The sequence below is a fragment of the Ambystoma mexicanum genome, chromosome 1q (assembly GCF_040938575.1).
Source record: "Ambystoma mexicanum isolate Mex_15411 chromosome 1q, UKY_AmexF1_1, whole genome shotgun sequence".
NCBI lineage: Eukaryota > Metazoa > Chordata > Amphibia > Caudata > Ambystomatidae > Ambystoma > Ambystoma mexicanum.
The window spans coordinates 60,240,897-60,268,705 of NC_090922.1; the positions used below are offsets into that span (position 1 = coordinate 60,240,897).

At 46.5% G+C, this 27,809-nt stretch overlaps 1 protein-coding gene across 5 annotated transcripts in view; it reads right to left on the reverse strand.

Annotated features, from left to right (window-relative positions):
- WWP2 (WW domain containing E3 ubiquitin protein ligase 2) overlaps positions 1-27,809 on the reverse strand; it is a 1,426,252-nt gene that overhangs the window by 287,660 nt on the left and 1,110,783 nt on the right. For all 5 annotated transcript variants that reach the window (XM_069635514.1, XM_069635513.1, XM_069635516.1 and 2 more), the window contains one exon: positions 1,895-2,069. In XM_069635514.1, the coding sequence (XP_069491615.1) occupies positions 1,895-2,069 (175 nt within the window). The remainder of the gene's footprint in view (positions 1-1,894; positions 2,070-27,809) is intronic.

Here is a 27,809-nt window from a genome sequence, read left to right on the forward strand (position 1 = left end):
GCCGATGCCGAAAGGAACCCAAGACGAAACCCTTTAAATAAAAAGGAACATAAAATAAGCATGATCACAGCCAACAGTTTGGGCTTTGGTGTAGGCATGGGATCCCCCTTTTCCAGGCATGGCCACAGTGGCACTACACAATGGTGAGGGCTGGCAAATGGAGTTAGTACATGGGCATATTATGGTAGTGCCTGGAAAATACCTATCGAATTCCTATACAAGAGCTAACAGTGTTGGTGTTGCCAATGCGTTTTTGTAACAGGAATTCAGTTCAAGAAACATATGAAAGCACTCACACTGCTTATCAATCAAGTGGCTGAAGGCATGCTTGGTCAAGACAGTTTAATTACATCAGGAGCTGCTTTGGCTGGTTTACGCTGTAGTTAAGCCAACACCGTTAATAAAGCTTCTGAGAAAGCACAGAGCTAGACTGAACAAGATCTTAGGTGGGAGTGTTTTGGGTGGGTGAGCCAGGTAGTGGGTGGGAACTGCCCTACAAGGTCAATGGGTGGGTAAACTTCACCTCCTATTACAATAGTTTTGGCAAATTGTCAGCACTAATTGTGCCAACTAATATTCAAAAACTAAAATAAAGTGTGTGCGTGCGCGCGCGCGTGTGTGTATTTGCATACTTCAGCATATTCTCTGGATGAACCTGTGTTAATACCTTGGGCAGATCAGGATGCCCGAGCACAGGTCGAATCGATCGATTAACGACAGAGTTCTGAACAAGCTGTCCTCTGCTCACTCCAGCCTCGTGTGCCGTTCCTACCTCCCCCATCAGGGCCCTCCCGAAATGGACCCGCACCTGCCGCCACAAACCCTTTATCTCAAGCTCCCACTTAAAGGCGTGGCCATTCATCTGCTTTCAACTTTTCAGACATGAAGTCAAGTGGCATCTGTGAAAATAGAAGAGGCGCGCGGCTCAGAGCTCCCTCCCACTTTCATTGCTGAAACAGAAATTTTAAATGAGCCGCGAGCCTTCTTCAGTACTTTTATTTTACTCACTATTAACAACTTGGGGCATAGCTCTGGGGTGCGAATAGCAATAATTCAACACCTGGGACATATAACTTGGGCTCTGGGCAGTTACTAGCCATTGAAGCTTGCCACTCACTGTTTAAATGAAAAAATAACCAGTTTCTTCTCACATCTAGGAGAAGAGGTCAGCATATTTGGCCAAATGTGGATTTTCTCACCACTCAATATTTCTGTTTGCCTTCATATTATGCTCCACTAACCCCACAGTATCTGTTACTAGCCTATTTTTTTCTCACCGTTCAGTATTCATTCTCGGCCTACGCTCTCCGCACTCCTTTCTCATTTCTCTCTTCCCTCAGTCTTTTTCTCGTTCACAACTCCCATCTAATTCTACCCTGTCCCCCTCTTAGCACTGCACGTGCTCACCTGTAAACTCTAGTATTTGGCTGTATGTTATTCTCTTTATAACCCTCAGTAGTCCCTGTAGTGGGTGTTGCTCTAACAACACAGTATTTTTCTCTATGGTGAGCAAGTCTCAACGCTACATACATGGGTCTGGCCTGTGACCCAAAAGGTCCTCAGCCCTTCGTTTCTAGAGGCCTATCCTTTTCGAACCCATGTCCTTATTTCTGGCCTGCGCCATTTTCAACCATCATTTCCGTGCCTTTTGTCGCAGCTCCCACTTCTTAATTTGCCCCATTAATCTCATGTCCAGAACATGTGGTGATATTATGCTTCTGAGTGTTCTATTTTCAATGGTTCTATCCTCACCTTCCCATATGTGTCAAGAAATGTGCTTCTATCACTTATTAGTAGCCACCTTTCCTGCTCTTCTCACACCCATATACACGTCACAGGCCGGCTTTCCTCTGAGCCTCACCCCACCTTTTGCATTTCCTTGCGATTCTCTCACCTGATAAAGGAATCGTTGGCTGAAGTGCTCCATGGCGCCTTGCAGCTGGCTGCGTTGGGTCTGCCATTGCTCATAGTTCCTGACATACTCAGCAGTTGGTCTTTGCCAGGTTGTTGTCTTTGTATTGTGATCCACATAGTAATACCTTCCACGAGTGTCCACCCGCTTCTCCCACCTAGAAACATTGAAAAAGGTAAGTCCAAAAAACTATGCAAGTCCAACAACTGTCTTCGAGGAGTATTGCATCTTTCCCAGCTTCATCTCAAAACACACTTGCCTGCATTATGCCCAAAAGGTGTCGCACAACTATTATACCCATAAAGCGAAACAAATTAAAACGTCGAGTTACAATTCAAGAAGCTATTTTATAAATCAATGACGACCTTTATTATGCACTTGCCAACTCAGTTTGAATCAGAAAGAATCAATGTAATTAGACTTTGTGGTTGAACATCTAAGTTGCTAAAGAAAACGGATCATTCACTATGGGTTACTCCAGTTCAAAAGTAAAGAAAACACAAGGTCTTGAAGCCTTTTGTTGGTCAACCAAAATTGTATACTGGAATAATCCTTGCAAGGGCTTTCAAAGTCTGTGGGACTCTGAAAGTTAGGCACTGTACCCTCTTAATCGTAACATAATTGCAGTTGGCATGTGCAGTATGCAACAGTATGGATGCAACTGCTGAACAGATAAGACTGGGTACAAAATGAAGGTCATTTTTAACTAAACAGGTTGATGAAGCAGGTCCAAAAAGTAGGGCCATCAGTTCCCAAACGCTGAAAAAAGGAACAGTAGCCCACTAAATAAACAATTTGATAAACAGGTAACTCATTTTCCCACCCTTGCCCTTTTATTGCAGGAGGACTTTTTGGGTCTCCAAGCTGTCACTTGCCCTTTGAACAATGACATCTGTGGAAAACTTATGTAGGTGCAAAATGTGCAATGTGGCCACATGACTGGAGGAACATGGTCAAATGGGAAGCCACCAGACATGCAAGGCCAATGACAAGTCTCCTTTAACTTAGTAACAGGCAGGACAATGCAACAGTAGAGAAGAGGAGCACAAAATAGAAATATTCAGTAAAAGAAATCTGTTGGGTATCGAATAGATTGTGGTTCACGTTAATCCACATGGCACAAGGCAATCTACATTAAGATGAGGGAAGAGTTTGACACCAGGGTTTATAGTGTTAGCATCGAATGCAAAAGCCTGGAAAAAAATGCATCGAAAAAATGCATCAAAAAATGATTTTTTTTTCTCAGTTTTTTTTAATGGGTGTCCCCCCAACCCTCTTTTTTTACCCATTTAATCCATCATAATAAAAAAAACTTTACCTACGAAAAAAATGCTTTTTTTCGAGACTTTTGCATTCAATGTTTTTGCATTCGATGCATTGTATTCGATGGAATCACTGGCTACCAGATGGCACACAGCGAGAGACCGCGGACGCCTACAGCTTGATCTGCAGTCTGTTATGCGTGCAGGTTCTCGGAATGGGATACGTACTTTTCGTGCCACCAGAAAAAACACGGGAGTCAGCCGAGCTTTGTGTTGTGGTTCACGGGGAGGAATATCCCGAACTTCGGTCTTCCGAGGTGGCTGGAGGTTGCCATGGAAGCTTACCAATGCGTTGCTAAGGAGACGCAACGTGCGTGCCGGTTCACGGCGGTGATCATGTGACATTGGGTATTTAATCCCGCCCCCCTGCTTGCTCAGTGCTTCTGATGAAGCATTTTTGGCGCTACTTGTTTACTTGCCTTGCATCTTGTTTACCTGGTATCTTGAACCCTTGCTTCTCTAACCGACCTTGCTTTTGGATATTTCTAGTCTGTTTTGGGGCTTCAGTGATCTACTGGTTTTCGACCCTTGCCTTCTGCCCTTGGATGTTGTTATTGCCTATTCCTCAGTCTAAGTTTGCTCGTATGGATTTGACCCGGATTGTTTAAAGGATTTCTTTTAAATTTGTTGACTACATTCACTCTTGATACTTTTCGACTTACTTCTTGTACTGTCAACACAGTATCTGTTATTTCGTGGACAGCGTCCGCTGCTACGTGGGACAGCCTCGACTGCGCCGCGGGACAGCCTCCGCTGCAACGTGGGACAGCCTCGGCTATGCCGCGGGACAGCCTCCGCTGCAACGTGGGACAGCCTCGGCTGCGCCGCTGGACAGCCTCCGCTGCAACATGGGACAGCGTCTGCTGCATCACGGGAGTTGCTCACCATTAGGTAAAAACACTTCGACTTTCCATATTCCTTCTAACTCAGACGGAAATCATCTTTCTCTTTCATCACGAATATTTACCATGTACACTTAACCCTGGAATCCCTCTGGTAAGAATCTCTGTGCTTTTTCTTGTTATTGGTAGTTTAGTGTAATAGGGATTGTAACCAGAGAGGTCGCTTGTTTTGCAGAATATTCCTATTATTTCCCGATTCCTGCTCAGATCGTGGTTAATCAACTTAGGATCAATTCTATCTCTGAGCAGGTTAGTGTGGAAGGAGTGTTAGTATTTAGTGAAGACACACGGTATACTTGGATACTAATTGTGCTTCTTTCCTTCTACAGCTACGGTGGTCTCGGAGGGATATCCAAACATCTTTCAATTAATTGATCCCTCTGTATGTGTATTGTTACCATTCAGAGGGGGACATTGGTGGGAAGAATTCTTCTTCTAGACTACGGGGTCAACCAGTGAAGAGGAATTCTGATATAATCAGAAGCCTTAAACATGGACCCCAATGAGACCCTAGCTAACCTCCTTCAATTAGTGGCGGATTTGAGAACAGATATGGCTCTGCTCATGCCACCACTCAGCAACAAATTCTAGAGCTCCAAACAGCCATACAACCCTTGCCTCATGCAGCACCAGTATTACTAACTCCCCCTGTCGTTGAACCTGCACAGGCGGGGGCCGGACCTGTGTATGTTACTTCCCAGTTTCCCTTGGCTCCACCAGAAAGATTCCATGGGGATCCAAAACATTTCAGGACGTTTCTAAATCAATGTCGTTTACATTTTTTATGTCGACCAGGCGCTTTTCCTGATTCTGCTACTAAGGCAGCCTTCTTGTTGTCCCATCTTGGGGGTACAGCAGCTGCCTGGGCTAATCCTCTTTTGGAGGGGGGTAGCCCTTTATTGTTCGATTGTGAGGCATTGATTGAAGCCATGGGGAAGGTGTTTGATACTCGATACAAAGCCCAAGTCATGGAGTTGGAGTTATTAAGCCTGCAGCAAGGGGATATGACGCTGTTGGCCTATTTACCCAAATTCAATCAATTAGCTGCTGAGACGGCTTGGCGTGATGATAAGAAGGCCTCATTGTTCTATAAAGGTCTGGCTGAATCTTTAAAGGATACCCTTGCTATAGTACCTGTAGTTCCAGCATCCTTTCCAGAACTACTGGAACTAGTTCTTCAGATAGACGCTCGGAAAGCTGCCAGAAAAGGGGAGAAACGTGGTCTGATTCCTGAAGTCCAAGTCAACCTTTTATCTTCCCCTAGTACATCAGAACCAATGCAGATTGGGGCAGCTACACGAGGTCCTCTTTCAAAAGAAGAAAGAGAGCATCGGAAGAAAAACAAACTATGTTTCTATTGTGGATCTTCGGAACACTTATTGAAAGTTTGTACCAAGAAACCCTCCAAGAAACAGGGAAACGCGAAAGCTCGGCAATGAAAGGAGTCCAGTTGCCGAGCAATTACGTATCCAAGGACTCCATATCTGTCCAACCGATTGAAGTAGTGGTACATTTCAAGCTACCACAAGATAAGATAGTTCAAGCCACAGCAATCATAGATTCTGGCGCCACAGGAAACTACATCGATTCCTTATATGCCAAGGATCTGGGTCTTCCTACTATTGATAAAGCAAATCCCGTTGTTGTAAACGCTGTGGATGGATCTTACTTGGTTTCTGGAATGGTCATCCAGCAGACAGAGGATTTGGAAATGGAAACCTTGATGGGGCACTCCGAAATTATCTTCTTTGATCTTATATCTGCACCTCAGTTCAGGCCCATTTTAGGTCTTCCGTGGTTACGGTTGCATAACCCTATCATTGATTGGCACTCAGGCAGTATTGAACTTATGTCAGAGTTTTGCGAGAACCGGTGTTGGAAGAACAAACTCCCAGCGAGTAGTCTGTGTCGTCCTCTATTGGATATCGCCTCTACTGTTGGAGCGGTTATCACCAGTGTATTGCCTACTGAATATTCGGAATTCAAAGATGTGTTTGATGAAGGAGGTGGTTTGGTTTTGCCTCCACACAGACCCTACGACTGTCCTATTGATCTGATCCCGGGGGGTAAATTACCCTCCGGTAGGATTTATTCATTAACCCACAAGGAAGACCTCATTCTAAAGGAATACATTGATCAGTCATTGAAAACTGGTTTCATTCGCCCTTCTCGTTCACCTGCGGCCTCTCCCTTATATTTTGTGCCTAAAAAAGAAGGGGACCTCCGCCCGTGTATTGATTATAGGGCTCTCAATTCCATTACTGTTCGGAATCAATATCCCATTCCTCTCATCTCAGTACTTCTGGATCAGCTGGGTTCCTCCGTTATATTCACCAAATTAGACCTACGCGGTGCCTATAACTTGGTAAGAATCCGTAGTGGAGATGAGTGGAAAACAGCCTTTAAAACCAGGTATGGCTTGTTTGAATACAGAGTCATGCCGTTTGGGCTCTGTAATGCCCCCGCCACATTTCAATATTTCATTAATGATGTTTTTCATGACATGATGGACCAGTTTCTTATAGTCTACCTAGACGACATATTGCTATACTCCACATCCTATGACTTACATGTTACACACGTTTCCCGTGTGTTACACAGATTGCGTGAGAATAATCTGTTTGCTAAGTTAGAGAAATGTATTTTCCATGCTTCGGAAGTGGAATTTCTGGGGTATGAGATAACCAGTAAAGGAATCCAAATGAGCCACTCTAAGGTCAAGGTGGTTTTGGAATGGCCTCCGCCCACCTCTTTGAAAGCCTTGCAATCCTTATTGGGTTTTGCAAACTTTTACAGGCGGATTATTAAGGATTTCTCCACTTTGGTCGCCCCATTGACCTCTTTGACGAGCAGTAAAACGGTTTTTATTTGGGACTATGTGTGTGATCAAGCTTTCCAGAGTCTCAAGACAGCTTTCACCAGCGCTCCGGTGCTTCAACACCCTAATCCGAATCTACCATTTGTTGTACAGGCTGACGCTTCGGACATTGCTCTTGGTGCCATATTGTCTCAGGAGTGTCCTGAAACCAAGGGGTTGCATCCGGTGGCATTTCATTCAAGGAAACTAACTTCCTATGAGCGGAACTATACTATAACTGAAAGAGAGTTATTAGCGGTACGGGACTCCTTTTTGACCTGGCGTCATCATTTATTGGGTACAGCATTCCCTGTTCAGGTTTTTACCGACCATAAGAATTTAGTGGCCTTACAGTCCGTTAAGTGTTCCACTGTTCGGCATGCTAGGTGGCATGAATTCTTTTCTATGTTCAATTTCACCATTACTTACCGGCCGGGTTCTTTAAACACGAAGGCCGATGCACTCTCACGCATTCATGGCGAGTCATCTTCCCCAAGTACAGATGGTCGTCCTCTATTACCACACCAAGTGATCTGTGCATGTACTCTACAACCCACCTTGCGGGATGGATTACGGGATTGGGTGAGAGACAATCCTGGGGAGACCGCCAGACTTAACATTGAAGTCATACAAGGGTTACCTCATATCAAGGGTCTGCTGTTTCTTCCAGATGAAGATACACGTATAAAGGCCATCAAGTGGTGTCATGATTCAATGCTAGCAGCACACCCGGGTACAAAGAAGACCATCGATCTGCTACAACGGTGGTGCTGGTGGCCTTCTATGGCTAAAGATGTTACTGAACACATTGCTTGTTGTTACGTTTGTGCCCAATGTAAAAGTCCTCGTTCCAAACCTGTCGGCTTGCTTCAATCTATGCCTGTTCCTGATTATCCATGGTATATGATTTCCATGGACTTTGTGGTGGATTTGCCCCCGGTTTCGGGCTTCAATACCATTTGGGTGGTCATTGATTACTTTACTAAATTGGCGTTGTTCGTACCTTGCCAAGGACTCCCTACTGCTCCTACATTGGCAGATATGTTTCTTAAACATGTTTTCCGTTTTTTTGGCCTCCCTTGCATTATCATTACTGATAGGGGCTCACAATTCACTTCTCGTTTCTGGAAATCTCTTACCGCTTCGTTTGGTATTGATGAGCGCTATTCCAGCTCGTACCATCCTCAAACAGACGGACAGACCGAACGTCTCAATTCAACTATGGAACAGTTTCTTAGGTGTCTTACTCACCAGTATCAGGACACCTGGTTGTCCATGCTTCCTATGGCAGAGTTTGCTTATAATAATTCTCTCCATACCTCTACACGTTCTTCGCCATTTTTTGCTTTATATGGCAGACATCCTAGGTCGATCCCTCTTTCTCCGGCCTTGCCCGCTCACCACCCTGCAGCTTCCTCTTGCATTCTGCAACTTGTCTCGATACAGTCGCAGGTTAAACTACACCTGGACAGTGCTCAGTCTACTGCCAAACGATTCGCTGACGCCCATCGCTCTACGTCTCCTAAGTATGTTGTAGGGCGTAAAGTTTGGCTCTCCACGAAGAATTTGCGTATCCCTGGTAGACGAGCGCTTCTCCCACGATACGTCGGTCCATTTGTTATCACTGCGGTAATAAATCCTATCGTTGTACGACTGTCTCTTCCTGCCAAATGGAAAGTACACCCTGTTTTCCATGTGTCCCTCCTCAAGGCCTTTCATCCTGGTACCTCTCTCCCTTCCCGTCCACCTCCCCTGTCTGTGCAGGGTGAGGAGGAGTATGAAGTCCACAAGATCCTGGATACCAAGGTTTCCAGGGGTGTCAGACTGTATTATGTGGATTGGAAGGGTTACGGTCCAGAAGAGAGGACATGGGAGCCTGTCGATCATATTCATGCTCCTCGTTTGTTGTCTGAGTTTTGGGCCTCGAGAAGACGGGGCCCATCTTTGGGGGAGGGTACTGTTATGCGCGCAGGTTCTCGGAATGGGATACGTACTTTTCGCGTGCCACCAGAAAAAACACGGGAGTCAGCCGAGCTTTGTGTTGTGGTTCACGGGGAGGAATATCCCGAACTTCGGTCTTCCGAGGTGGCTGGAGGTTGCCATGGAAGCTTAGCAATGCGTTGCTAAGGAGACGCAATGTGCGTGCCGGTTCACGGCGGTGATCATGTGACATTGGGTATTTAATCCCGCCCCCCTGCTTGCTCAGTGCTTCTGATCAAGCATTTTTGGCGCTACTTGTTTACTTGCCTTGCATCTTGTTAACCTGGTATCTTAAACCCTTGCTTCAATAACCGACCTGGCTCTTGGATATTCCTAGTCTGTTTTGGTGCTTCAGTGATCTACTGGTTTTCGACCCTTGCCTTCTGCCCTTGGATGTTGTTATTGCCTATTCCTCAGTCTAAGTTTGCTCGTATGGATTTGACCCGGATTGTTTAAAGGAATTCTTTTGAATTTGTTGACTACATTCACTCTTGATACTTTTCGACTTACTTCTTGTACTGTCAACACAGTATCTGTTATTTCGTGGACAGCCTCCGCTGCTACGTGGGACAGCCTTGAGTGAGCTGCGGGACAGCCTCCGCTGCAACGTGGGACAGCCTCGGCTACGCCGCGGGACAGCCTCGGCTATGCCGCGGGACAGCCTCCACTGCAACGTGAGACAGCCTCGGCTGCGCCGCTGAACAGCCTCCGCTGCAACGTGGGACAACGTCTGCTGCATCACGGGAGTTGCTCACCATTAGGTAAAAACACTTCGACTTTCTGTATTCCTTCTAACTCAGACGGAAATCATCTTTCTCTTTCATCACAAATATTTACCATGTACACTTAACCCTGGAATCCCTCTGGTAAGAATCTCTGTGCTTTTTCTTGTTATTGGTAGTTTAGTGTAATAGGGATTGTAACCAGAGAGGTCACTTGTTTTGCAGAATATTCCTATTATTTCCCGATTCCTGCTCAGATCGTGGTTAATCAACTTAGGATCAATTCTATCTCTGAGCAGGTTAGTGTGGGAGGAGTGTTAGTATTTAGTGAAGACACACGGTATACTTGGATGCTTCTTTCCTTCTACAGCTACAGTGGTCTCGGAGGGATATCCAAACATCTTTCAATTAATTGATTCCTCTGTATGTGTATTGTTACCATTCAGAGGGGTACATTGGTGGGAAGAATTCTTCTTCTACACTACGGGGTCAACCAGTGAAGAGGAATTCTGACACAGTCATTCCTTTCTGACACCGCCGCCTCCGAGCCTGCGGTATTTCTCGCATACTCAACACGCCAGCCTGCTTCACCCATTTTCGGGCGTTTACAGGCTTGAGTAGGGAATGGCCGCTTCCAGGATCCAAAAAATCCTACAGTGTACTCATGACACTGCCTCTAGCTGATCCTCAGCGCACCCAAGTCCCGACCCCACAAGATACTCCCCGTTTTGGAATATCCTGTCCTGATGAAGGCCATACCATCAGAGCTCCATCTAGCTCACCTTCTGGCCAAAACACAGTCGTTCAGACCGTTATATTGTTACATGTTGTCCTTGTTCAACTCTACATTGTTCAGATGTAATTTTGCTGATTACCACATGTTATCACTTCACTAAATCCACTGGCATCCTTCCCAAGGATCTTTCAGTGGATGTGTATGCATTGCCAAGAGGCTGCAAATATTCAGCATTTGCTCTGTACCAAATTGGTTACTATACCATATATGTGTAAATACCATTGTATCTTGTGTAAAACCCAGTCAAGTGTATCTATTAACACACACTACAGTTTCATTAAATTCCAACTGTAGTACGTTACCCTGTGCTGATTTATCTGTGTTAGGAGTCATCGATACCCCGATAGGAGTGGGGTCTTTTCTCGTTCATCAGCCAGGTACCCTATGACCTTGCTCAATTTTTCTCATATATATCACTGGATACCAGACACCAGTGATAGGACCAGAATGGAGCACAGGATATTTAGCCTCGTGAAGGCACCAGGAAGCAGACACAGACAACTGAGTAAAGCTTGGGTCACAAACTTTTATTAAAATAAAAAGAAAGTTGGAAAAAGGCCTAACTTGCCCAATGCTAAGGTTGCATTTCCCGACCTAACAAACTAAGGAGAGTCTATGTGAGGAAGTCCAAAGCAAATGTCTTTCTATTTCAAAGACCTATACTTGCCTTTACAACTACTTGAATATAATGTGTAGGGATCTCAGCATCAAAATGAGAAGCGTTCAAATAAAAGTTTAGAGCTTCTTCGAGCTCGCGGTTGGAAAAGGGGTTTTCCCTTCCCCAAGATTCAGGATGCATCACTTTGTCAAAAAGAAGGGTTCCCTTCACCACACTTTCAAGTCTCTCAATGTTCCAAAACCATCACAATTCCTTGGGATGCTTCTCAGATGCCTTTCATCAATTTCACCAATATCACAAAAGTTCAGTTCAATAATATCAGATCACCCACGTTTCTCATTGACATTCGAACACAGGCTTGTGGGTAAGTTAAATGGCGTTTTCTTTAGGTTTTAGGTGGGTGTATTCGGTCTAGGCGCAGTTGTCGGACCACACAGTTCACCTATTAGAGGTCACCCAACCGACAAACCATATTGTCTTTTTCTTAACAGTTACACTGCCACTGTTTTAGCTTCACAGTGGTAATGGGGTTTTCCTCTTGAAGCTCTCTCAAGACTTGTTTTACCACCATGCACTTGTTATACTTTAAAATAATCTCAAAGCTTTCGCCACTGCTTATTCTTTCCGTTTGCACAGTTATTTATATTCTTAGGGCACTTACCAATGCTTGTTTTTTTCGGTTTACACAATTCACAGTTCCTTTCTATCAGGGTATATCACCAACTGGTTGTAATTCAACTTGTATTCAATCACATTTGCTTTCTTTCAGTTCGGTATTCAAAACATAAGGCTTCATTTCATTCCATTCAAGCACATTGTATAAATTGCCATCAAATTCCCAGTTTACACTCCTGCTGGGAATTTGCTCCCTGCTCATGGGCGTTTTCACACTTTTCAAAGACTTCAGTTTCTACGTCCATTTCTTGGCCTTATCAATTTCATCTGTTTCACAGTTTGGTATTCATAAACCCTTCTATTCAATGTTCTCAGCCTCCAGGTTATTGTACTGTCAGAAGTCTTTATTTTACACTGGAACAGCATTCACTGTGCCTAAACGGTTCCTCACTCACTCACAAGTAATCCAACCTGCAGAAACGACGTGGTTCACCCGACAGCATCCTGCAGTCATTCAAGCTCCTCTGACTCTGTACATTGTCTCTGGGTGCTGCTCTCCACGTCGGCAGGATCTCTGTGGCTGTCGCTGCTCCCGGCTCCACGCCTTGGTTCCAGTATCTCTACCGCCTCGGTTGTACTGAGGAGTGCCTCCCACTCCTGGAGGTCTGCAGACCAGCTCTGCCACCAGAGACCTTTCTTGTAACAACTCTGCAACTCCTGGATGCATCAGGCACCGGTCTCCCTGGTCCCACCTCTGGCTTCTCCTGCAAGTGTTCCACAGGTGATATCATTAGCCTCACCTGAGAAGGCCATTTATACCACCCTGCAGACCCCAGGTGCAGGCAATGTTCCTTTACTGAGTAACGGTCATGGTACTTGGCCTTCCTCTTCCTTGTCTCAGTACCTGAGTGGTATTTGTTTATGTCTGTGTTAATAAAGAGAGTGTTTATGACTTTAGGCTGCCTCTTTCTCGTCTCAGTACCTGATTGGTGTATATTGGGAGAGTGTTTTCTGGAATAATAGGGAAGAGATTGATAATACTCTATAAAGGATTGAGGGATGTGTGACTCCTTGTAAAAGGGAAATGGGGGATACTGTGTCTCAACCAAGGGTGCCTCATGCCCGGTCCCCAAGTCTCCTCCACCCAGGTTATCCTCCCTCGCATATCCACCCTCAGGGTCAGGATCCAAAAGGGACATCCTTTCCCTGGCCACCTGGGAGGAGGATATATTGGGGAAAGAAGTGAGGACGCCCTCAGATTCCTCACAGCCTCCTGACCTGTGACTGGTCTTAAGAAGGAGCCGTCAGGTGATACGCAAGTGAAATTATGACATGGTACCAGATCACACAAAAGATGCAAGACAAAGTTGAAACTGTCGAAGTGTCAGCGTTGTTAAGAAGTAGAAAAGGTGCCCGTCTCTGAACTAAAAAAATAAAAAGTGTATCTAGGACATTGAGGTAAGAATAAGATTTAAAGAAAAGGTACTAAGTGAACGAGTGGAGTGGATTGATCACCACAGGTAGGAAGGTGTCAGAACTGACAGTATTTTATTTTATAGGATCGTGGTTATAGGATCGTGGATGTACATGAGCCAAAGACCAAGAGAAGGTAAAGGATCTTCCACAAAGTATTTTTTCTTTTAACTGACCCTGTGAAAATTGGATGCCTAAAGCGCGAAGGCAGTGAAGGCCAGAGAGTGTTTGTTACACAGCATACAATGTATATTTTTTTCTTAATAGTACATTCAGCAACTTTGATGAGGAAAAATGGTTATGGAAAATGCTTGGCCATAGTGAATATCATTCTAGAGTTGGAATCTATAATACTGTTTGACAAAATTATGGTTGCGGCAAGTGTGGAAAGCCTTTGTTGCTATTCAGACTACGATTCAGTAAAAATAATAAATCATTTACCAATAAAGTTTGTAAATTAATTAAATCTGACAAAGACAGATAAAGTAATATCTAATATCATTAGACATTGTGAAAATGTTTTGCTGGATTAGATCTACCATTTACAATGAACCAAGCAACCGAAAAACTGATATGCATTGGTTCTATTGATGAAGAACCTTGGAGTTTTTTCAAATTTAGATTGTGGCAAGATCTTTTAGGACTAAAATGCAACAAACGATAAGAGGGTGTGAGAAACCTGAGGGTATTCTGCCACATAAACCCAGAATCCCTTATTCAGGTGGCCAAGGAAGGACTGTCCCTCTCTTATAAAACCCTAGGAGTAGACGAGAAGGATCACCTGGGTAGGGGAACCTGGGGTAGTGCTCGGGGAAGTACCCCAGGTGAGACGTGATATTGTACCACGGAAGAGGCAATGAGGTTGAGATCCTTAAGTCCTTTGTAGGCTGTACTACATTTGCCTCCTTTCCTTCCCTTGAATCTCTCAGACCCAGATCTAATGACTTCTCTGGAACTACAAGTCCCCTAGGATCTGAAACTCTGTTACACCTAGAAAAAATCTCTCACAGATTCCCTCTTTTCTACTGCCCTGCCCGAATTCTCCCGATCATTTATTTTTCCATCCCTCTGATTATTATTTCCCGCACTCTCAAATGATCAAACAAAACACTTCTGTTCCTATCATCCCCGTTATTCATTTCAGGATAACAATCCTGGTCATTCCCGTTTATTTAGCAAACCCTACCAATCTCACCCTTCGGAACTCACTAACTCCCCTAGGATGAAGAATACCACTTCTCATGATATCCCCCTTCCCCCGTTTCCCGACACAAAAACCTTTGTACAACACGGGAAACGACGGACAAACACCAGAGCCGTCCACCCGACATGTCCCAACACAAGGGTCAGGCAAAGTCAGGCACTTAACCAGAATCAAACACACCTTATGGCCCTTTCCCTTCCCCACAGGGATGTAAGGTGGAGCACGAGAGGACAATAGGAGCAAGGCAGACCGCACAAGGAGAGAGCTAACTCAGAAAGGCAGTTCAAGAGGAGGAGAAAGACAGCACACAAACCGGCAGGGTGACAAGGAGAGAAGCGACTGCCCTTTTTTCCGACCAAGGCCTGTGAAACCTCCACGGAAAGAATTGTAAGATTGCAAACAATAGCCAGCGTGTGTTGCAGCAGATGTCAATGGTACACAGGGCCCTCCTCCGCTGATAACCAAGCAGGGGAGAGACGCATGCCACCATGGTACCAGCCTTGACTCCAGAGCCAAGAAAAGCCAAGCGGTTCATCACAGCCGGTGAGTCAAGGGGAGAGCCGATAAGAAACCGAACTGTGTTGAAAAAAAGTACCAAACGACTGATTGCAGAAAGTACAAAGGAATGTTAATGTAAAAAGGGGGAAACCAGCTACAGAGGAGTCAGGCATCACATGGATGCTCACTCAGGAAACTAAGTAATTACCCTATTGTTCAAACTAATGTTACTAGAAGGCCTTGGGAAAGGCAAGAAGAGGGTCAAAGTGGTCATACGGGGGTCTAGTAAAATCCTCTGTACAGTCAAAAGTCTTTGACCAGCAGATGATCGTGAAGCTAAGGGACGTGAATCCTGCATCATAAGAACTATTCAAGGAAATTGTGTAACTGACAAATTGGCAAGAGTGAACCCGACGGAGGGATGCTGATAAAGAGGAGGCGAAGCTAAAAGTCCTGATAAATAGTGCGTTGACAAGAGTGAACCCGGCAGAGGTTGTCCACATTGAAGTGTTTAAAGAGTCAATAAGATTCATGAATATCACAGATGAGACTGTATTGAAGCCGTAGTGAACCCGACGGTGGGAGGCAAACAGTTGAGAAGGATCTGAGCCTGTAAGAGGGGGATCCAGGGGTGAGAAATCATCACCCCACCAACATATGACTGCAACAGAGAAATCTTGTGAATATGAGCCAGAGTGAACCTGACGGAGGAAGGCTGATATTCAAGAGAGGTCTGGGCCTGGAAGAGGGGGACCCACGGGTGAGAAAGTATCTTCCAAATGCTAACCGAACCAGAACTTGTGCTTATGTTTATTTTTGTAAAAAGGAACAGTTTGAGGATCTGAGCCCAGAAGAAAGGGATTGGCGGGTGAAAAGGTATCACCCAACGTGCAAGCAGACAGGAACTTTTGTTTATTGTTTGGAACACATCCGGTCCTCAGAGGCAAGAGACTTTTTGTAGAAAAGAAACATAACCAACGAAGGTCCTGATACCTGAGAGCGGAATTGTAGTCTCGTGCTGGGAACGCTTGAGCATATGCTTTGCTCTGGAGCCCACCTTGTCCCATGCTCAAAACGTGGGGAAGGGAAACCCTGACTACGACCTCCTGACTTATTACTTGTGAACACTTCTTTCTTTCTTGTGAAACCTAGCCCACACTGCTTTTTTGTATTTAGCGTGAGGATTGACAATAGGTTTTTCTTAGTATAGGCACTTTTATTTGACAACATGCCACTAGGACTGCCTTATTTTTATTTGATGGTTGTAGCTTGCTTCCATCTTAGATTTAGGATTAGATGAGGCGTTTTTCCAACCTGCATATACAGTTTAATAAACACCCTTGAACTGTGATCACTTGTGTCTGTCTTTACTGTTGCCACCATGAGTTCCTTACAAGGGTAAAATCCGGACTCATTCAGATATTCAATATGGCCCTTGGGAATAATGGCATCTATGTCCCTTTGAAAAAGGAATGTGTTATTTTCTGTAGTTGCTACTGTACTTGAGTCCAGAGTCACCATTCCACCATAGGTATGGGATACTGTAGAGGAGCAGGTGGATGCGTTGTCCCTAGCTCCCGCCCCCTCACCGCAGTCATATTGGAACAGCAGGAGAAGAGCTCTATGTGGGACCCTATGTGTTAATCTTATACCGCATCAAGTGTATAAGAGAGGATATGCACTCAGGCAACCATACCGAATGTACCCTTGTACTGAAAGAGTGGAAGGATGTCAGCACACCACATTGAACATAATGGAGCGCTGAGTGAAATCTGACAAGGGCAGAGTGATGTCATGAAGAAGATATACGAGGACATACTTAAACGATATGAAAATACTCAAGAGTAACAATGTAACTGAAATGACAAGAGAAACATGTACGAAATTATAAAATAATCATATGTCCAAAGAAGATAAAGTAACTTGCTGACACGTAAGGTAGAGGAGAAGTATCGAAGCTTGCTATAGAGGAAAATATAACGTGGCCAGGACAGCCATAATAGGAAGATGGACGTTGGCTTGTGTAAAGACTCAATCCAGCTACCTCAGAGACAGGCCAGCGATACAGTTTCAGGAGACGTTGGAGAAATAGCCTTGTGTGCAAAATAAAGAGGAGTCTATGTTGGCCTGGGATCAAGGGTGCTATTTTAAGGAAGAATTGCAAGGCACAAGGGGAGGCAGATGGATAAGCCATGGATGCAAGACATATTTCTCTTAGATTAAAAAAGAAGAAAACATTTGCAAGAGTGAAGTATTGGACAAGGTGTATACAAGATGGAGTTAGCAAGCCTCTTGAGGACAAGAGGAGCAAGAACACCTAGGGTCCGATTCATGGAATCCAGCGCAGAAGTAGCACAAGCGCCGCACAACGAGAAGGAGCGTGCAAAAAGCGTGCGCTAGCCGTGGCGCAAACCAGCAATTGCGCGGCACGCATATTCATGGATTTCCTGAGGCACCAGTAGCGGTGGCGCAATGAAAAATCAAGCAGCGCCAGTAACGCCCCCCAACACGCCCCTGTGCGCAAGAAAAAGCCAGTCAACTGCCTAATACAGCGCAAGGCCCCGCGCTATCTGTGGGACAGCACACAGCCCCCCAACCCCCCCTTCGTAATTGCGTGAAAAACCTGCACGCACCGCGGTCGCATCAGCCAAATCGCGTGGAAAGGCTTGCAAGTACCTCATCCGCACCCCAGCGTATCTTGTACCCCAGTCGCACCAGCCAAATCATGTGGAAAGGTCCACACGTGCAGCCATCAGCCGCAAACACACGACGCAGGCTTCCCACACCACATGGCCCCCATCACCCGTGACCAGACCCCGCAGGCAGCCCAAAGCACATGCCCCCCCCCAACATCCGTGACCATACCCTGCAGGCAGCCCACACCACATGGGACCCCCCCCATCACCCATGACCATACCCCGCAGGCAGTCCACACCTCATGGGACCCCCCCAACACCTATGACCATACCCTGCAGGCAGCCCACACCACATGGTCCCCCCCATCACCCGTGACCATATCCCACAGGCAGCCCACACCACATGGGACCCCCAAACACCTGTGACCATACCCCGCAGGCAGCCCACACCACATGGGCCCCCCTATCAGCCGTGACCATACCCCGCAGGCAGCCCACACCACCTGGGTCCCCCCCAACAACCGTGACCATACCTCGCCTCATGTCCCCCCACCACCACCAGTTACGGCAACCGGCAGGCAGGCCCCGCCTCATGTCCCCCCACCCCACCCCAACCCTCCCCACCAGTGATGGCAACCTGCAGGCAGGCCCCGCCTCAGGTCCCCCCACCACCACTACCACCACCACCACCACCAGTAACGGAAACCTGCAGGCAGGCCCCGCCTCATGTCCCCCCACCACCACCAGTGACGACAACCTACAGGCAGGCCCAGCCTCATGGGACATCCCCCATCCCAAAACACATTGGACCAACATACAATCATGCAGCACATGTCAACCAAAATGCCACCACACGCTGCACACCCCTGGTGCACCTCAACACCCATCCATTGGTCCTGCTTCCAAGTACATGCCCTATGGCGTCAGAATCCTAAAATCATACATGCATGTATGTGTGCACACACATGAACAGCATTGGTCAACAGCAGTGACACACAACAGAGTCAAGGAAGAGTGAAACATGCACTAAACCATTGAGACTAGACACCACTTTGATTTCAACGGATACAAATATATTAAGAAACATGCATGAAAGTCACACATTAAAAAAAAGCAATAAAACCTGCATGAATCAAATCACAAAACTAAAGAAAGTGAAAACGGAAATAAACGGGATGGAAAAAATAAAAAACTCCAAAAAGTGGTCCATATCCATTAATGTATGTCCAAATAAAAATACAAATTAGAACAAAACCATTCCTCCATGGTGCAAAATAAATTTTTCAAAGAAAAAGTCAACTATATACAAACATTCATGGTCCCAAAACATGTATGAACTACCAAACAAAACCATCAAAAAAGAAATATATACAGGATGTGGAGCAAAGTCCATGAATTCCAAAAAAAGGGAAAAAACAAAGGAAACCTAATCCTAAAGAACTATGTACAATGGCAGCGGGCTAGTCCTTTGACTCACCATTTCCCCACAATGTCTCGCCAGGGCATCATCGAACTCTGCGTCGATTTCCAATATGCGGGCATGTGCTCTCCCCTCGAGGGCTTGCAGGCACTCCAATGTTCTCCTCTCAAACTCCCTGCAAGACTCCTCGAGTAACTCGGGCCGCCTCCCTGCCCGACGCAGGGTATTCTCCACCCTGGCCATGGTGAGTCATGCCCCCTGTGCCCGCTGCCGCTCTGCTCGTATCTGCTGGCCAAATCGCTCCAACATGGAAGACATCCTTGTTGAAAGGTCCATGTGTGCCTCCTGCCCGACGGCCGATACCTGCCTCCCCTCCATTGGAAGCCCTGAGTCCTATCGCCTCCTATGCCGAGCCTGCTGCTGCCGAATAGCATGGTGCCTGCGAATCCGGAAAGCCTCCGGATGATGACAACCCCCGGGGCTGTCGTGCATGTGCCCTGCTGCATGGTGCCTACTTTTCCACAATAGCCACATGTCTTGTCGCAGGATGGTTCTCTGTGGTAACCACCTCTGCTGATCCTCCTTCGACTCCTGATCCTGGCAGGGATGTGGTCTCCACCAGAATGGCTGCTGGGGTTGGGACAGGTACACACGTGGCCTTGGTGGTATGTGGGCACGGGAGAGGGCAGGGAGGATGACTGGCGCACAGGGGAGGCAGACGAGGAGGGGGTCACATAAGTGGCCAGCCCATGCACCCATTGCGATACCAGGAAATGTGCTAGCCCGTTCACGAGACAGCAGATCTCCTCGTGATGATGTGCAAGCCCCCGATTGGAAACCTGCACATCATCACGGATGGAGCCAGCATGCCTCGTGAGACCAGCTAGCACAGGTTCCACACTGTACCGAATGGCGACATCCGCAGGCATTGATGTTTCCGTCTGGGTGGAAACATCCGCCACCTGCAGATGGGTCAGGCCTGGGGCATGCCCGCAGGTGCATACTGGTGCAATCGCAGTACCAGGTACAGGATTAGGCACAGGCCCCTCCACGGTGACCTGCACTGCCTCCGGCCCCTGACCCTGGACTGCACCAGTCACACCTACGTCATCACACCCACCGGGCCGACTGGGCTGATGTGGCATCCTCCTCCTCTCCCTCCCCCACCAACCTGGATGTCTTCCCACTTTCTTCCACAGTGTCTTGCCCCTTTTGTCGAGCTCACCTGTCCCTCCCACTGCTGAGGAATCCTCCACCACCTTCAACCTCTTGGACGTACCCTCAGCAGTTGCAGCCGATGACTTGGATGTGGCACCAGTCTCCTCGCTCCCTGAAGGTGACAGTACCTGGGAGACAGACTGGGCCTTGCGTCTACGCCTGATGGAGGCATCCCTGCTGCCGTGCTCCACAGCACCTTCTCCGCCCTCTCCTCCCATTGTTGCTGTGGCTAGGGAAACTTAGAACGCATACATCAAGGTACTGAACATATGTGTGTTTGTCACAATGCAAATGTACATCAGTGAAACTGTCACACCCATCATCACCGTCACCTACACAAAGGGAAGTGCCATTCACACATATGCACAATCATGTCCGTCATTCACAACAGACATTCACATCCTTGGACAAGGCACTGCCAGCTAATCAGAATTGTGCATTCAGCTCACACGTATCATGGGAAATACACATCTCATTCACACACATCACCTGACAGTCATGAGGCAGACCATGGAGCAATCACGTCAGAGTGAACTCTAGGTCAAATTGGCAGCATGAGGCAATCACACAATCAAAAGCTCAAGTAACATACATCCCGCAATGTTGTCCAGTCACACACACACACTACTCAGACACATGCACATGTACACGATGCATGTCCATGATGTCGGCCAAAGCACCCATGTGTCACACCTCTGGCATGCCACATTGGAGACTCAGGGATGCAAACATGTGCACGTCGTTACATGTTGGCGCGCATTACGCATTTCAACACAGACACCATTGATGTTGCACACACTTGAATGGACTCACATGTAGCAGTGTCTGGGACATACACACTACATCTGTGCAGGAGGCACGCCAGACTAAGGCCAAGGTGCACACTCCAGCCACACGTCAACATGCACTATGGTGGACAAGAACACATGGACAATTACCAGTCGACTCCAGACGGAGCACCAACTCCAAGACGTGGGCGTACAGCGCTGGGTAGAAGCGCTCCAGGACACGCATCTCATTGGTGGTCAACCGGCCCCAGTGCCCCCTTCGGTCATCACCAGCTCCGTGGAGGCGCTGGGCCTTGTTGTGGGTCCTGGACTTGAAGTGTTCCCAGCGCTTGTGGACATGTGTGTAGTTGCATGGTGCCACCCGCTCCGCGTTGATGGCACCCACGATGTCCACCCAGATCTTCTTCCGTCTTTCATTGCTGACTTGCGATGGTCCGGGGTAAAGGGCATCATAATGCCCCAGGACTTGATCCACCAGGATGCCAACTTCCCTGGGTGAGAAGCCGACAGCCCTCTGCCTCTCTGCCGGGGAGTTGCCACTTGGCTCAGATGGCGCTGTGTCAGACATGGCAACCCCCAAGGCAGGTGTGGGTGGGCAAGGTGGTCCTGGGGCTGGGCTGTGGAGTGGTGGTATGGCAGTCAGGAGTCTTCAGGATCAGCAGAGGTGGTCACAATGACAGGATCACTAGCAATGGCTGCTGAGCAGGTCCAAAAATGCAGGGCACGTGGGCAGCAAGCACACAGAGTGGGCAAGCATAAGCAGATGGCTCGTAGGAGGCAGCTCTGGGCAGTTGGAGGCAGGTAAATTGGCTGGTAGGCAGGAGCGTGGGTCTTCCATGTTACTCATGTGGCCAGCCGGAAACAGAGTGACTCCGCACATGCAGAACCAGCACGTTAGCGTGGATTCAGAGGAAAGGCCCTAAGCGCGTAACTTAAGTGACACGTGCTGAACGTTGGGCGTGGCGTTCAGGATCGGGATAAAGTAGTGCATAGGAGAGCATCATACGCTTGCAGCGATATACCGGATGGACATGTGGACTTGGTTTCCACATGATCTCTTCACTGCGTGCAAGCCTCTTCTTTTGGTGGGGGATTGCCTCCGTGCACACGCACGTGTACTTTTGAGGCTGACTGTGAGTTGTGTAGGCATCTTGCAATCTGTGGGTGCCCCTGTGTGTCGTTTAACACCATAGTTAACGTCACTGTAGCTTACTTGTCCTTCGTGTACCTATTTTTTGTGTTGCTGGGTGCCACAGCGTACTGTGTTAGGTTTTCTCTTTAAACGTGGGCTGCAGAGGGGCCGCGTACATGTTTTTTTTCATATTTGGGGTGCCTGTGTGTTATGCGGCCCGTTTATTTTTTTCCCACGGGTTACATTGAGCCTTGCTGGGGCACACTGGTACCTTTGACATCACATACACTGCCCCTCACTCAAATTGCCCAGGACAATCGATAGCTGCACCTCCCATTGCACCATTCCATCTGTGCCATGAATGTGAGGGCAACTAGTGGGAATGGAGGCAAAGGTGGCAGAGGAGGCAGAGGGGTGTGAGGTGGCGGAGGCACCCATGGTGGCAGACGTGTGTGAGGTGGCGGAGGCGCCCGAGTTGGCAGAGGTGTCTGGCCCTGTGCAGGGAGAGCCATGCCCCCCACCCCAGCCAACAGGGTCAGGAAGCTGCAGGGGCAGCTTTATCAACCACCACCCAGCCTCCGGGTCACTCAGCCATGCTTGTGGTGCTCCCTTACCCAGTCCACGGAGACGCAGGGGCAGATGCTATCTGTGCATCGAGGAGGAAGAGAAATGCTGTGCAGCATCATGGTACCAGCACCCAGGTACAGCCACCTGCAAGTGCACCTACAGTCTGTGAAGGATTCCAATCGGGCGTCACACACCGGACCAGGACCTTCGCAGTTAGCCTTAGATGTAGCGCGCGATAAGAATGCTTTTTCTTTTTTTTCTTTGAATTCGAATTGAGCCGATAACTGACCCGTCTCACATCCCCTTTTACAGATACCTCGGGTCACAACGGACCATGAACCAGGCCGGTTGGTGGTAACATAATATTTATTTATTATAATTCAAAGAAAATCACACAATTTTTATATTGGGCAGCAATCACCAATGGGGTGATAATCACAATGAAAACCACTGAAATACACTTGAGTAACCTTCTACAAGAACATATCCAAAGTTTAAATTAATAGGAGCACTTTTTCAATTTGGATAGATAGCAACCGAGTTAAGGTTTCCCCCTGCAATGTTCCCTCAACCCACAATTAATCGAATTCTGAGTGGATAGATAGAAGCAGCAAGTAGTCAGGGATATGAGACAGCAAACAGAATCCAAATCTTTCCCTCACAAAATAAGAGGCAAAAACATTGGAATGCGGTTTTTAGGCTGGGTGATAGATGCACTTCATAGGGACAATATAGAAGTGAAAGATTGGCTATAGCTGAAGAATTTGATGAGGTTTTCAAGTGGAATGAGGTTCAGTTTAGGTAAAATAAAGCAGTTAAGAAAAGAAAATTGGTTTTAAAAGGGAAAGGCAAGTTTTATTTAAACTAAATTATCTAGACTATATTGTTAAAGAAAGACACGGTACGTTCCAAGATTGATTCACAACTTCAACTTTTTCACACTGCGTTCAACTTTATGTGGTCATTTATTTGATTATTCCAAATATGACTAAGGACTTATGATCTATGCAAGACAGAAACTAATAGAAAAGTGGCAGTAACGCTTGGAGGTCAAGGACAAGATGCACAGAGAATTCTAACAGTTTTAACAAGGAATCAGGGTATGGATAGGATTACTTAAAAAGTGGAACAAAGACAAAGTATCAAGATGGGGTAGGCTATGTGTGGCTATGGGATGGGGAAATACTCACAATCCGCACTTGAGTTGAGGGATTTGGACAGTCAACCGTATAACTGTATAGTTAATAGCGCATATAGTACTATTTGCATACAGTAGTGTTCCTAATAGTATTTTTCTATGTATTCTAGTATTATGTCCTGAAATATCCTGCCACAGACCACCAGATTTGCCAACAGTTCCCATACTAATACTAGACAGCAATTGTTAGTGAAACCCCATTACTATTTACCTACTAAATGCATTGTAACCTCCATTGCAGTATGTACACCCTGCCACTTTACATCTGCATGATAGGCACCTTGCTCACCTTTAAAACTTTAAAAGCACACTGGATCATCACAAGTTAGAGCCTGTCAACCACTAACTCCAGCAACCTCAATTCCCACACTATGGATTTGCTGCTTAGGCCCATCCACCTTACCCATCACACTACACAGGTAGTCACGCACGCACCTAATCATCAGCACAGACTACACAGACTTAGAACACGCACCCACCCCATGAACATCTCTGCCATTCCCACACTGGCAGCACTCAGAAACACCCGACTGGGTTCACGCACCACTCTCAGAGCAAACACCAGTCACCACTGCTTACTTGACCGCAAATACGGTAATACTAAGCTGACGCACTTAATGCCCAACCACAACACCACCAAACAACGTACCTCCTGAACTATAATAGGTTCCCCACCTCTATCAAAAAAGAACCACCAGCCTCTGCACTACAAATGCGCCCTACTCAATGTACGTTCTCTTAATGCCCATGCGCTAGAAGTTAATGATTTTATCACTAGTCAAGACCTAGATATATTAGCCATCACGGAAACATGGCTTCACAAAGCCTCTGGCCCCACCATCACGTTAACCCTACCTGTAGGCTACTCAAATCTCAGATAGGACAGGCATTCCAAAACAGGAAGGGGGGTAGCTCTAATCTTCAAAGAGGCCATTTCTATCAGACCCATATCTCACCAAGGGGAAGAGAAGGTTGACATCCTATCAGCCAAACTATCACTCTCCCCTAAAGACACCATAAACATTCATGTCATTTATCGACCACCGGGTCCCCCCACTGACTTCCATGGTCAAATCATCCACCTTCTTGTAAAGAATATTAAAAAATCGACCAAAACACTACTCCTAGGCGACCTCAACTTAGGATTCAATGACCAGAATGACAAAACTGCCATTTCTCTCACCAAGGACCTCCTCGATCTGGGCTTCTCTCAAAAAAATCACTTCTCCTACTAACTCCAAAGGTCGCATCCTAGATTGGGTGATCGACCATAACAGTAATTCAGCCACAGTTTCTAACACTGTCCTCCCATGGACAGACCACAACTTTTTACAATTCACCCTCCCATTAACGCTGTTCACTAAATCTACTACTACAGCACCTGCCACCTTAGCTAGAAGTGCTAAAAAAGGTACAACCAATAACATCTGTGCCTTTCTTGACCTTCCTTGCCTAGATCCGCCTTTCTCACCAGACCCTAACATCCTAGCAGAGATATTCAAAGACACCCTTACATGTGCTATTAGCACCGTTGCCCCTTTAGAAAACAGAAATAAGAAAAAATAATTCCACTCCAATTCTTTGTTCACAGAGGAGCTCTATACTCTACGCAAAAACAGTAAGCGACAGGCGCTTAAAACTTGGCAGATTAATCCCTGTGAAATCACTAAAGAAAACTTTCAAACCATTGCTAAAAAATACAAAGACTCCATCTTCAATGCTAAATCCGGAGCTTACAATCATCGAATCACTGATGCTAAACTCCCAAACCAAAGAACTCTTTACTATCTTTAAAGAACTAACAGTCCCTCCCATCTGCACTGATGAGATCGTTAAAGAGGAAGCATGGTGCACCAGCATACAATCTGCTATGTTAAAATAAATAGCACTCCTCCAAAACAAAATATCAGAACATTACAAGGCACTGCGCCTAAGCAGAACCTTCAGACCCAGAACATTCCCAATTCCAAAAACAGCAAATTTACCAAATTTTCATTTACGCAAATCACAGAAGCAGATGTCATAGACATCCTTAAACATCTCAAACCATCACAATGCAAAGGCAATGTGTGCCCCCCCAAAATCATCAAGGAATGCGCAGAGCCACTTGCTCCTCTCCTTACTGCCTTCATCAACGCCTCATTTAACACAAGCTCTGTCACTGACAGCCTCAAAGAGGCCTGGGTGCGCCCACTCTTAAAAAAAACCTACGCTAGACCCCTCTCAACCTAATAACTACCGACCCATAACGACTGTCCCATTTCTCCAAAAATACTAGATAAGACCGCCCACAGGCTAATCCAACTATACTTTGAAACTAACTCCATCTTAGGTAAAAGACAGTCAGCTTTTTGCAAAGGGCACAGAAGGGAAACCGCCTTATTAGACTTAAAAAAACAAATCACCCATATCCTGGACAAGGGCAAGCCTGCCCTCCTCCTCCTCCTCCTAGACCTCTCAGCAGCGTTTGATCTGGTTGATCACAACACCCTCACCAATCATCTCACGCAGGCTGCACACCTCTCCAATCATGCAATGACTTGGATCACCTCGTTCCTAGAAGGCAGAGCTATGAAAGTGTTCTCTAATATAGCAAATGCAGAGCCCACTAACATTCACTGTGGTGTCCCCCAGGGATCCTGTACTGCCCCCACTCTTTACAATCTTTTTACAAAGCCACTCTTTGATAAACTGTATACACTTGAGATCACATACACCAACTATGCTGATGACACCCAAGTGCTCCTGCCCCTTACAGGGAGCTATCACCAAGACGCCACTACCTTACAGCAAATGTACCCCACCATCCAAGCTTGGATGGGCACTAATGGCCTTTGCCTCAATGGGGACAAGACAGAAATCCTTATTCTCGGTCAGAAGTCCATATTAGCTAATCTCGACTCGCTCTACTCCAACTTCCGTATCAACAACTGTGTCATCTCTTGTCTCATCCTCTGTTAAAACTCTAGGAGTCCACATTGATGACACATTATCTATTGACAAACAAGTCCGCGCCATTGTCTCTGCCTCCACACTGAGCACTAAACTTATTAATGCTATTAAGCCATTTCTAACCAAAGAAAACTGCCTATCCATTGCCAGAGCAACCATAGGAGCCAAGTTGGATTACTGCAATGCACTCCTATCTGGCAACTCCAAAAAAACCTAACCAGACTCCAAACTAGGCAAAACAACTCACTCGGAGCAGCACTCAATATACCTAGAAGAGACCACATCACAGAAGCAAGAAAGACGGTTCATTGGCTCCCCGCCAAAGACTGCATTATGTTCAAAATTCTTACAACCACACACAAATGCATCAACCTCTCAGCACCCTCAGACCTATCAGACACACTTTCCAGATCACACCCAACAAGGCCTACTAGACTATGCTACATCAACCAACTCACGGTACCGCGTATTAAAAAGGCCAAGGCAGGTGGAATAAGCTTCCCTTATCTTGCCCCTAAGCTATGGAACACGCTCCCTACTGCTCTTGGAGCCGAAACGTCTCTCTATTCCTTCCGCAAAAATCTTAAAACCATTTTATTCAACTGTCTACACTTACATACCCACTATCTGTATACCTCCTCTACTATGTATACTATCTATTCCTAGCATGCTTGTCTGTATTTTCTGTATGTAACTAAGCCATGATCACCCACTGTAACAAGCACCACGATGCCCACGGGCTGCTGTGCGCTCAACAAATGTGAATAAATAAATAAATAAACCAGTTCTGGATTCAAAAGCTCTAGTCACAGGATAGCGGTAGACACTACTAACAGCAAGCAGCTGGGCAAGTCTGGTCACTGGATGGAAAGGGTACAGCGGGCATGCAGGTAGTGAGCAAAAGACTGGTCTGCTCACAGGACGCTCCCCAAGGGTAACACACCTTTTCCCCTGTTATTGGGATTTTTGTGGGGTTTTCTGGATAATTGGTCTTGCTG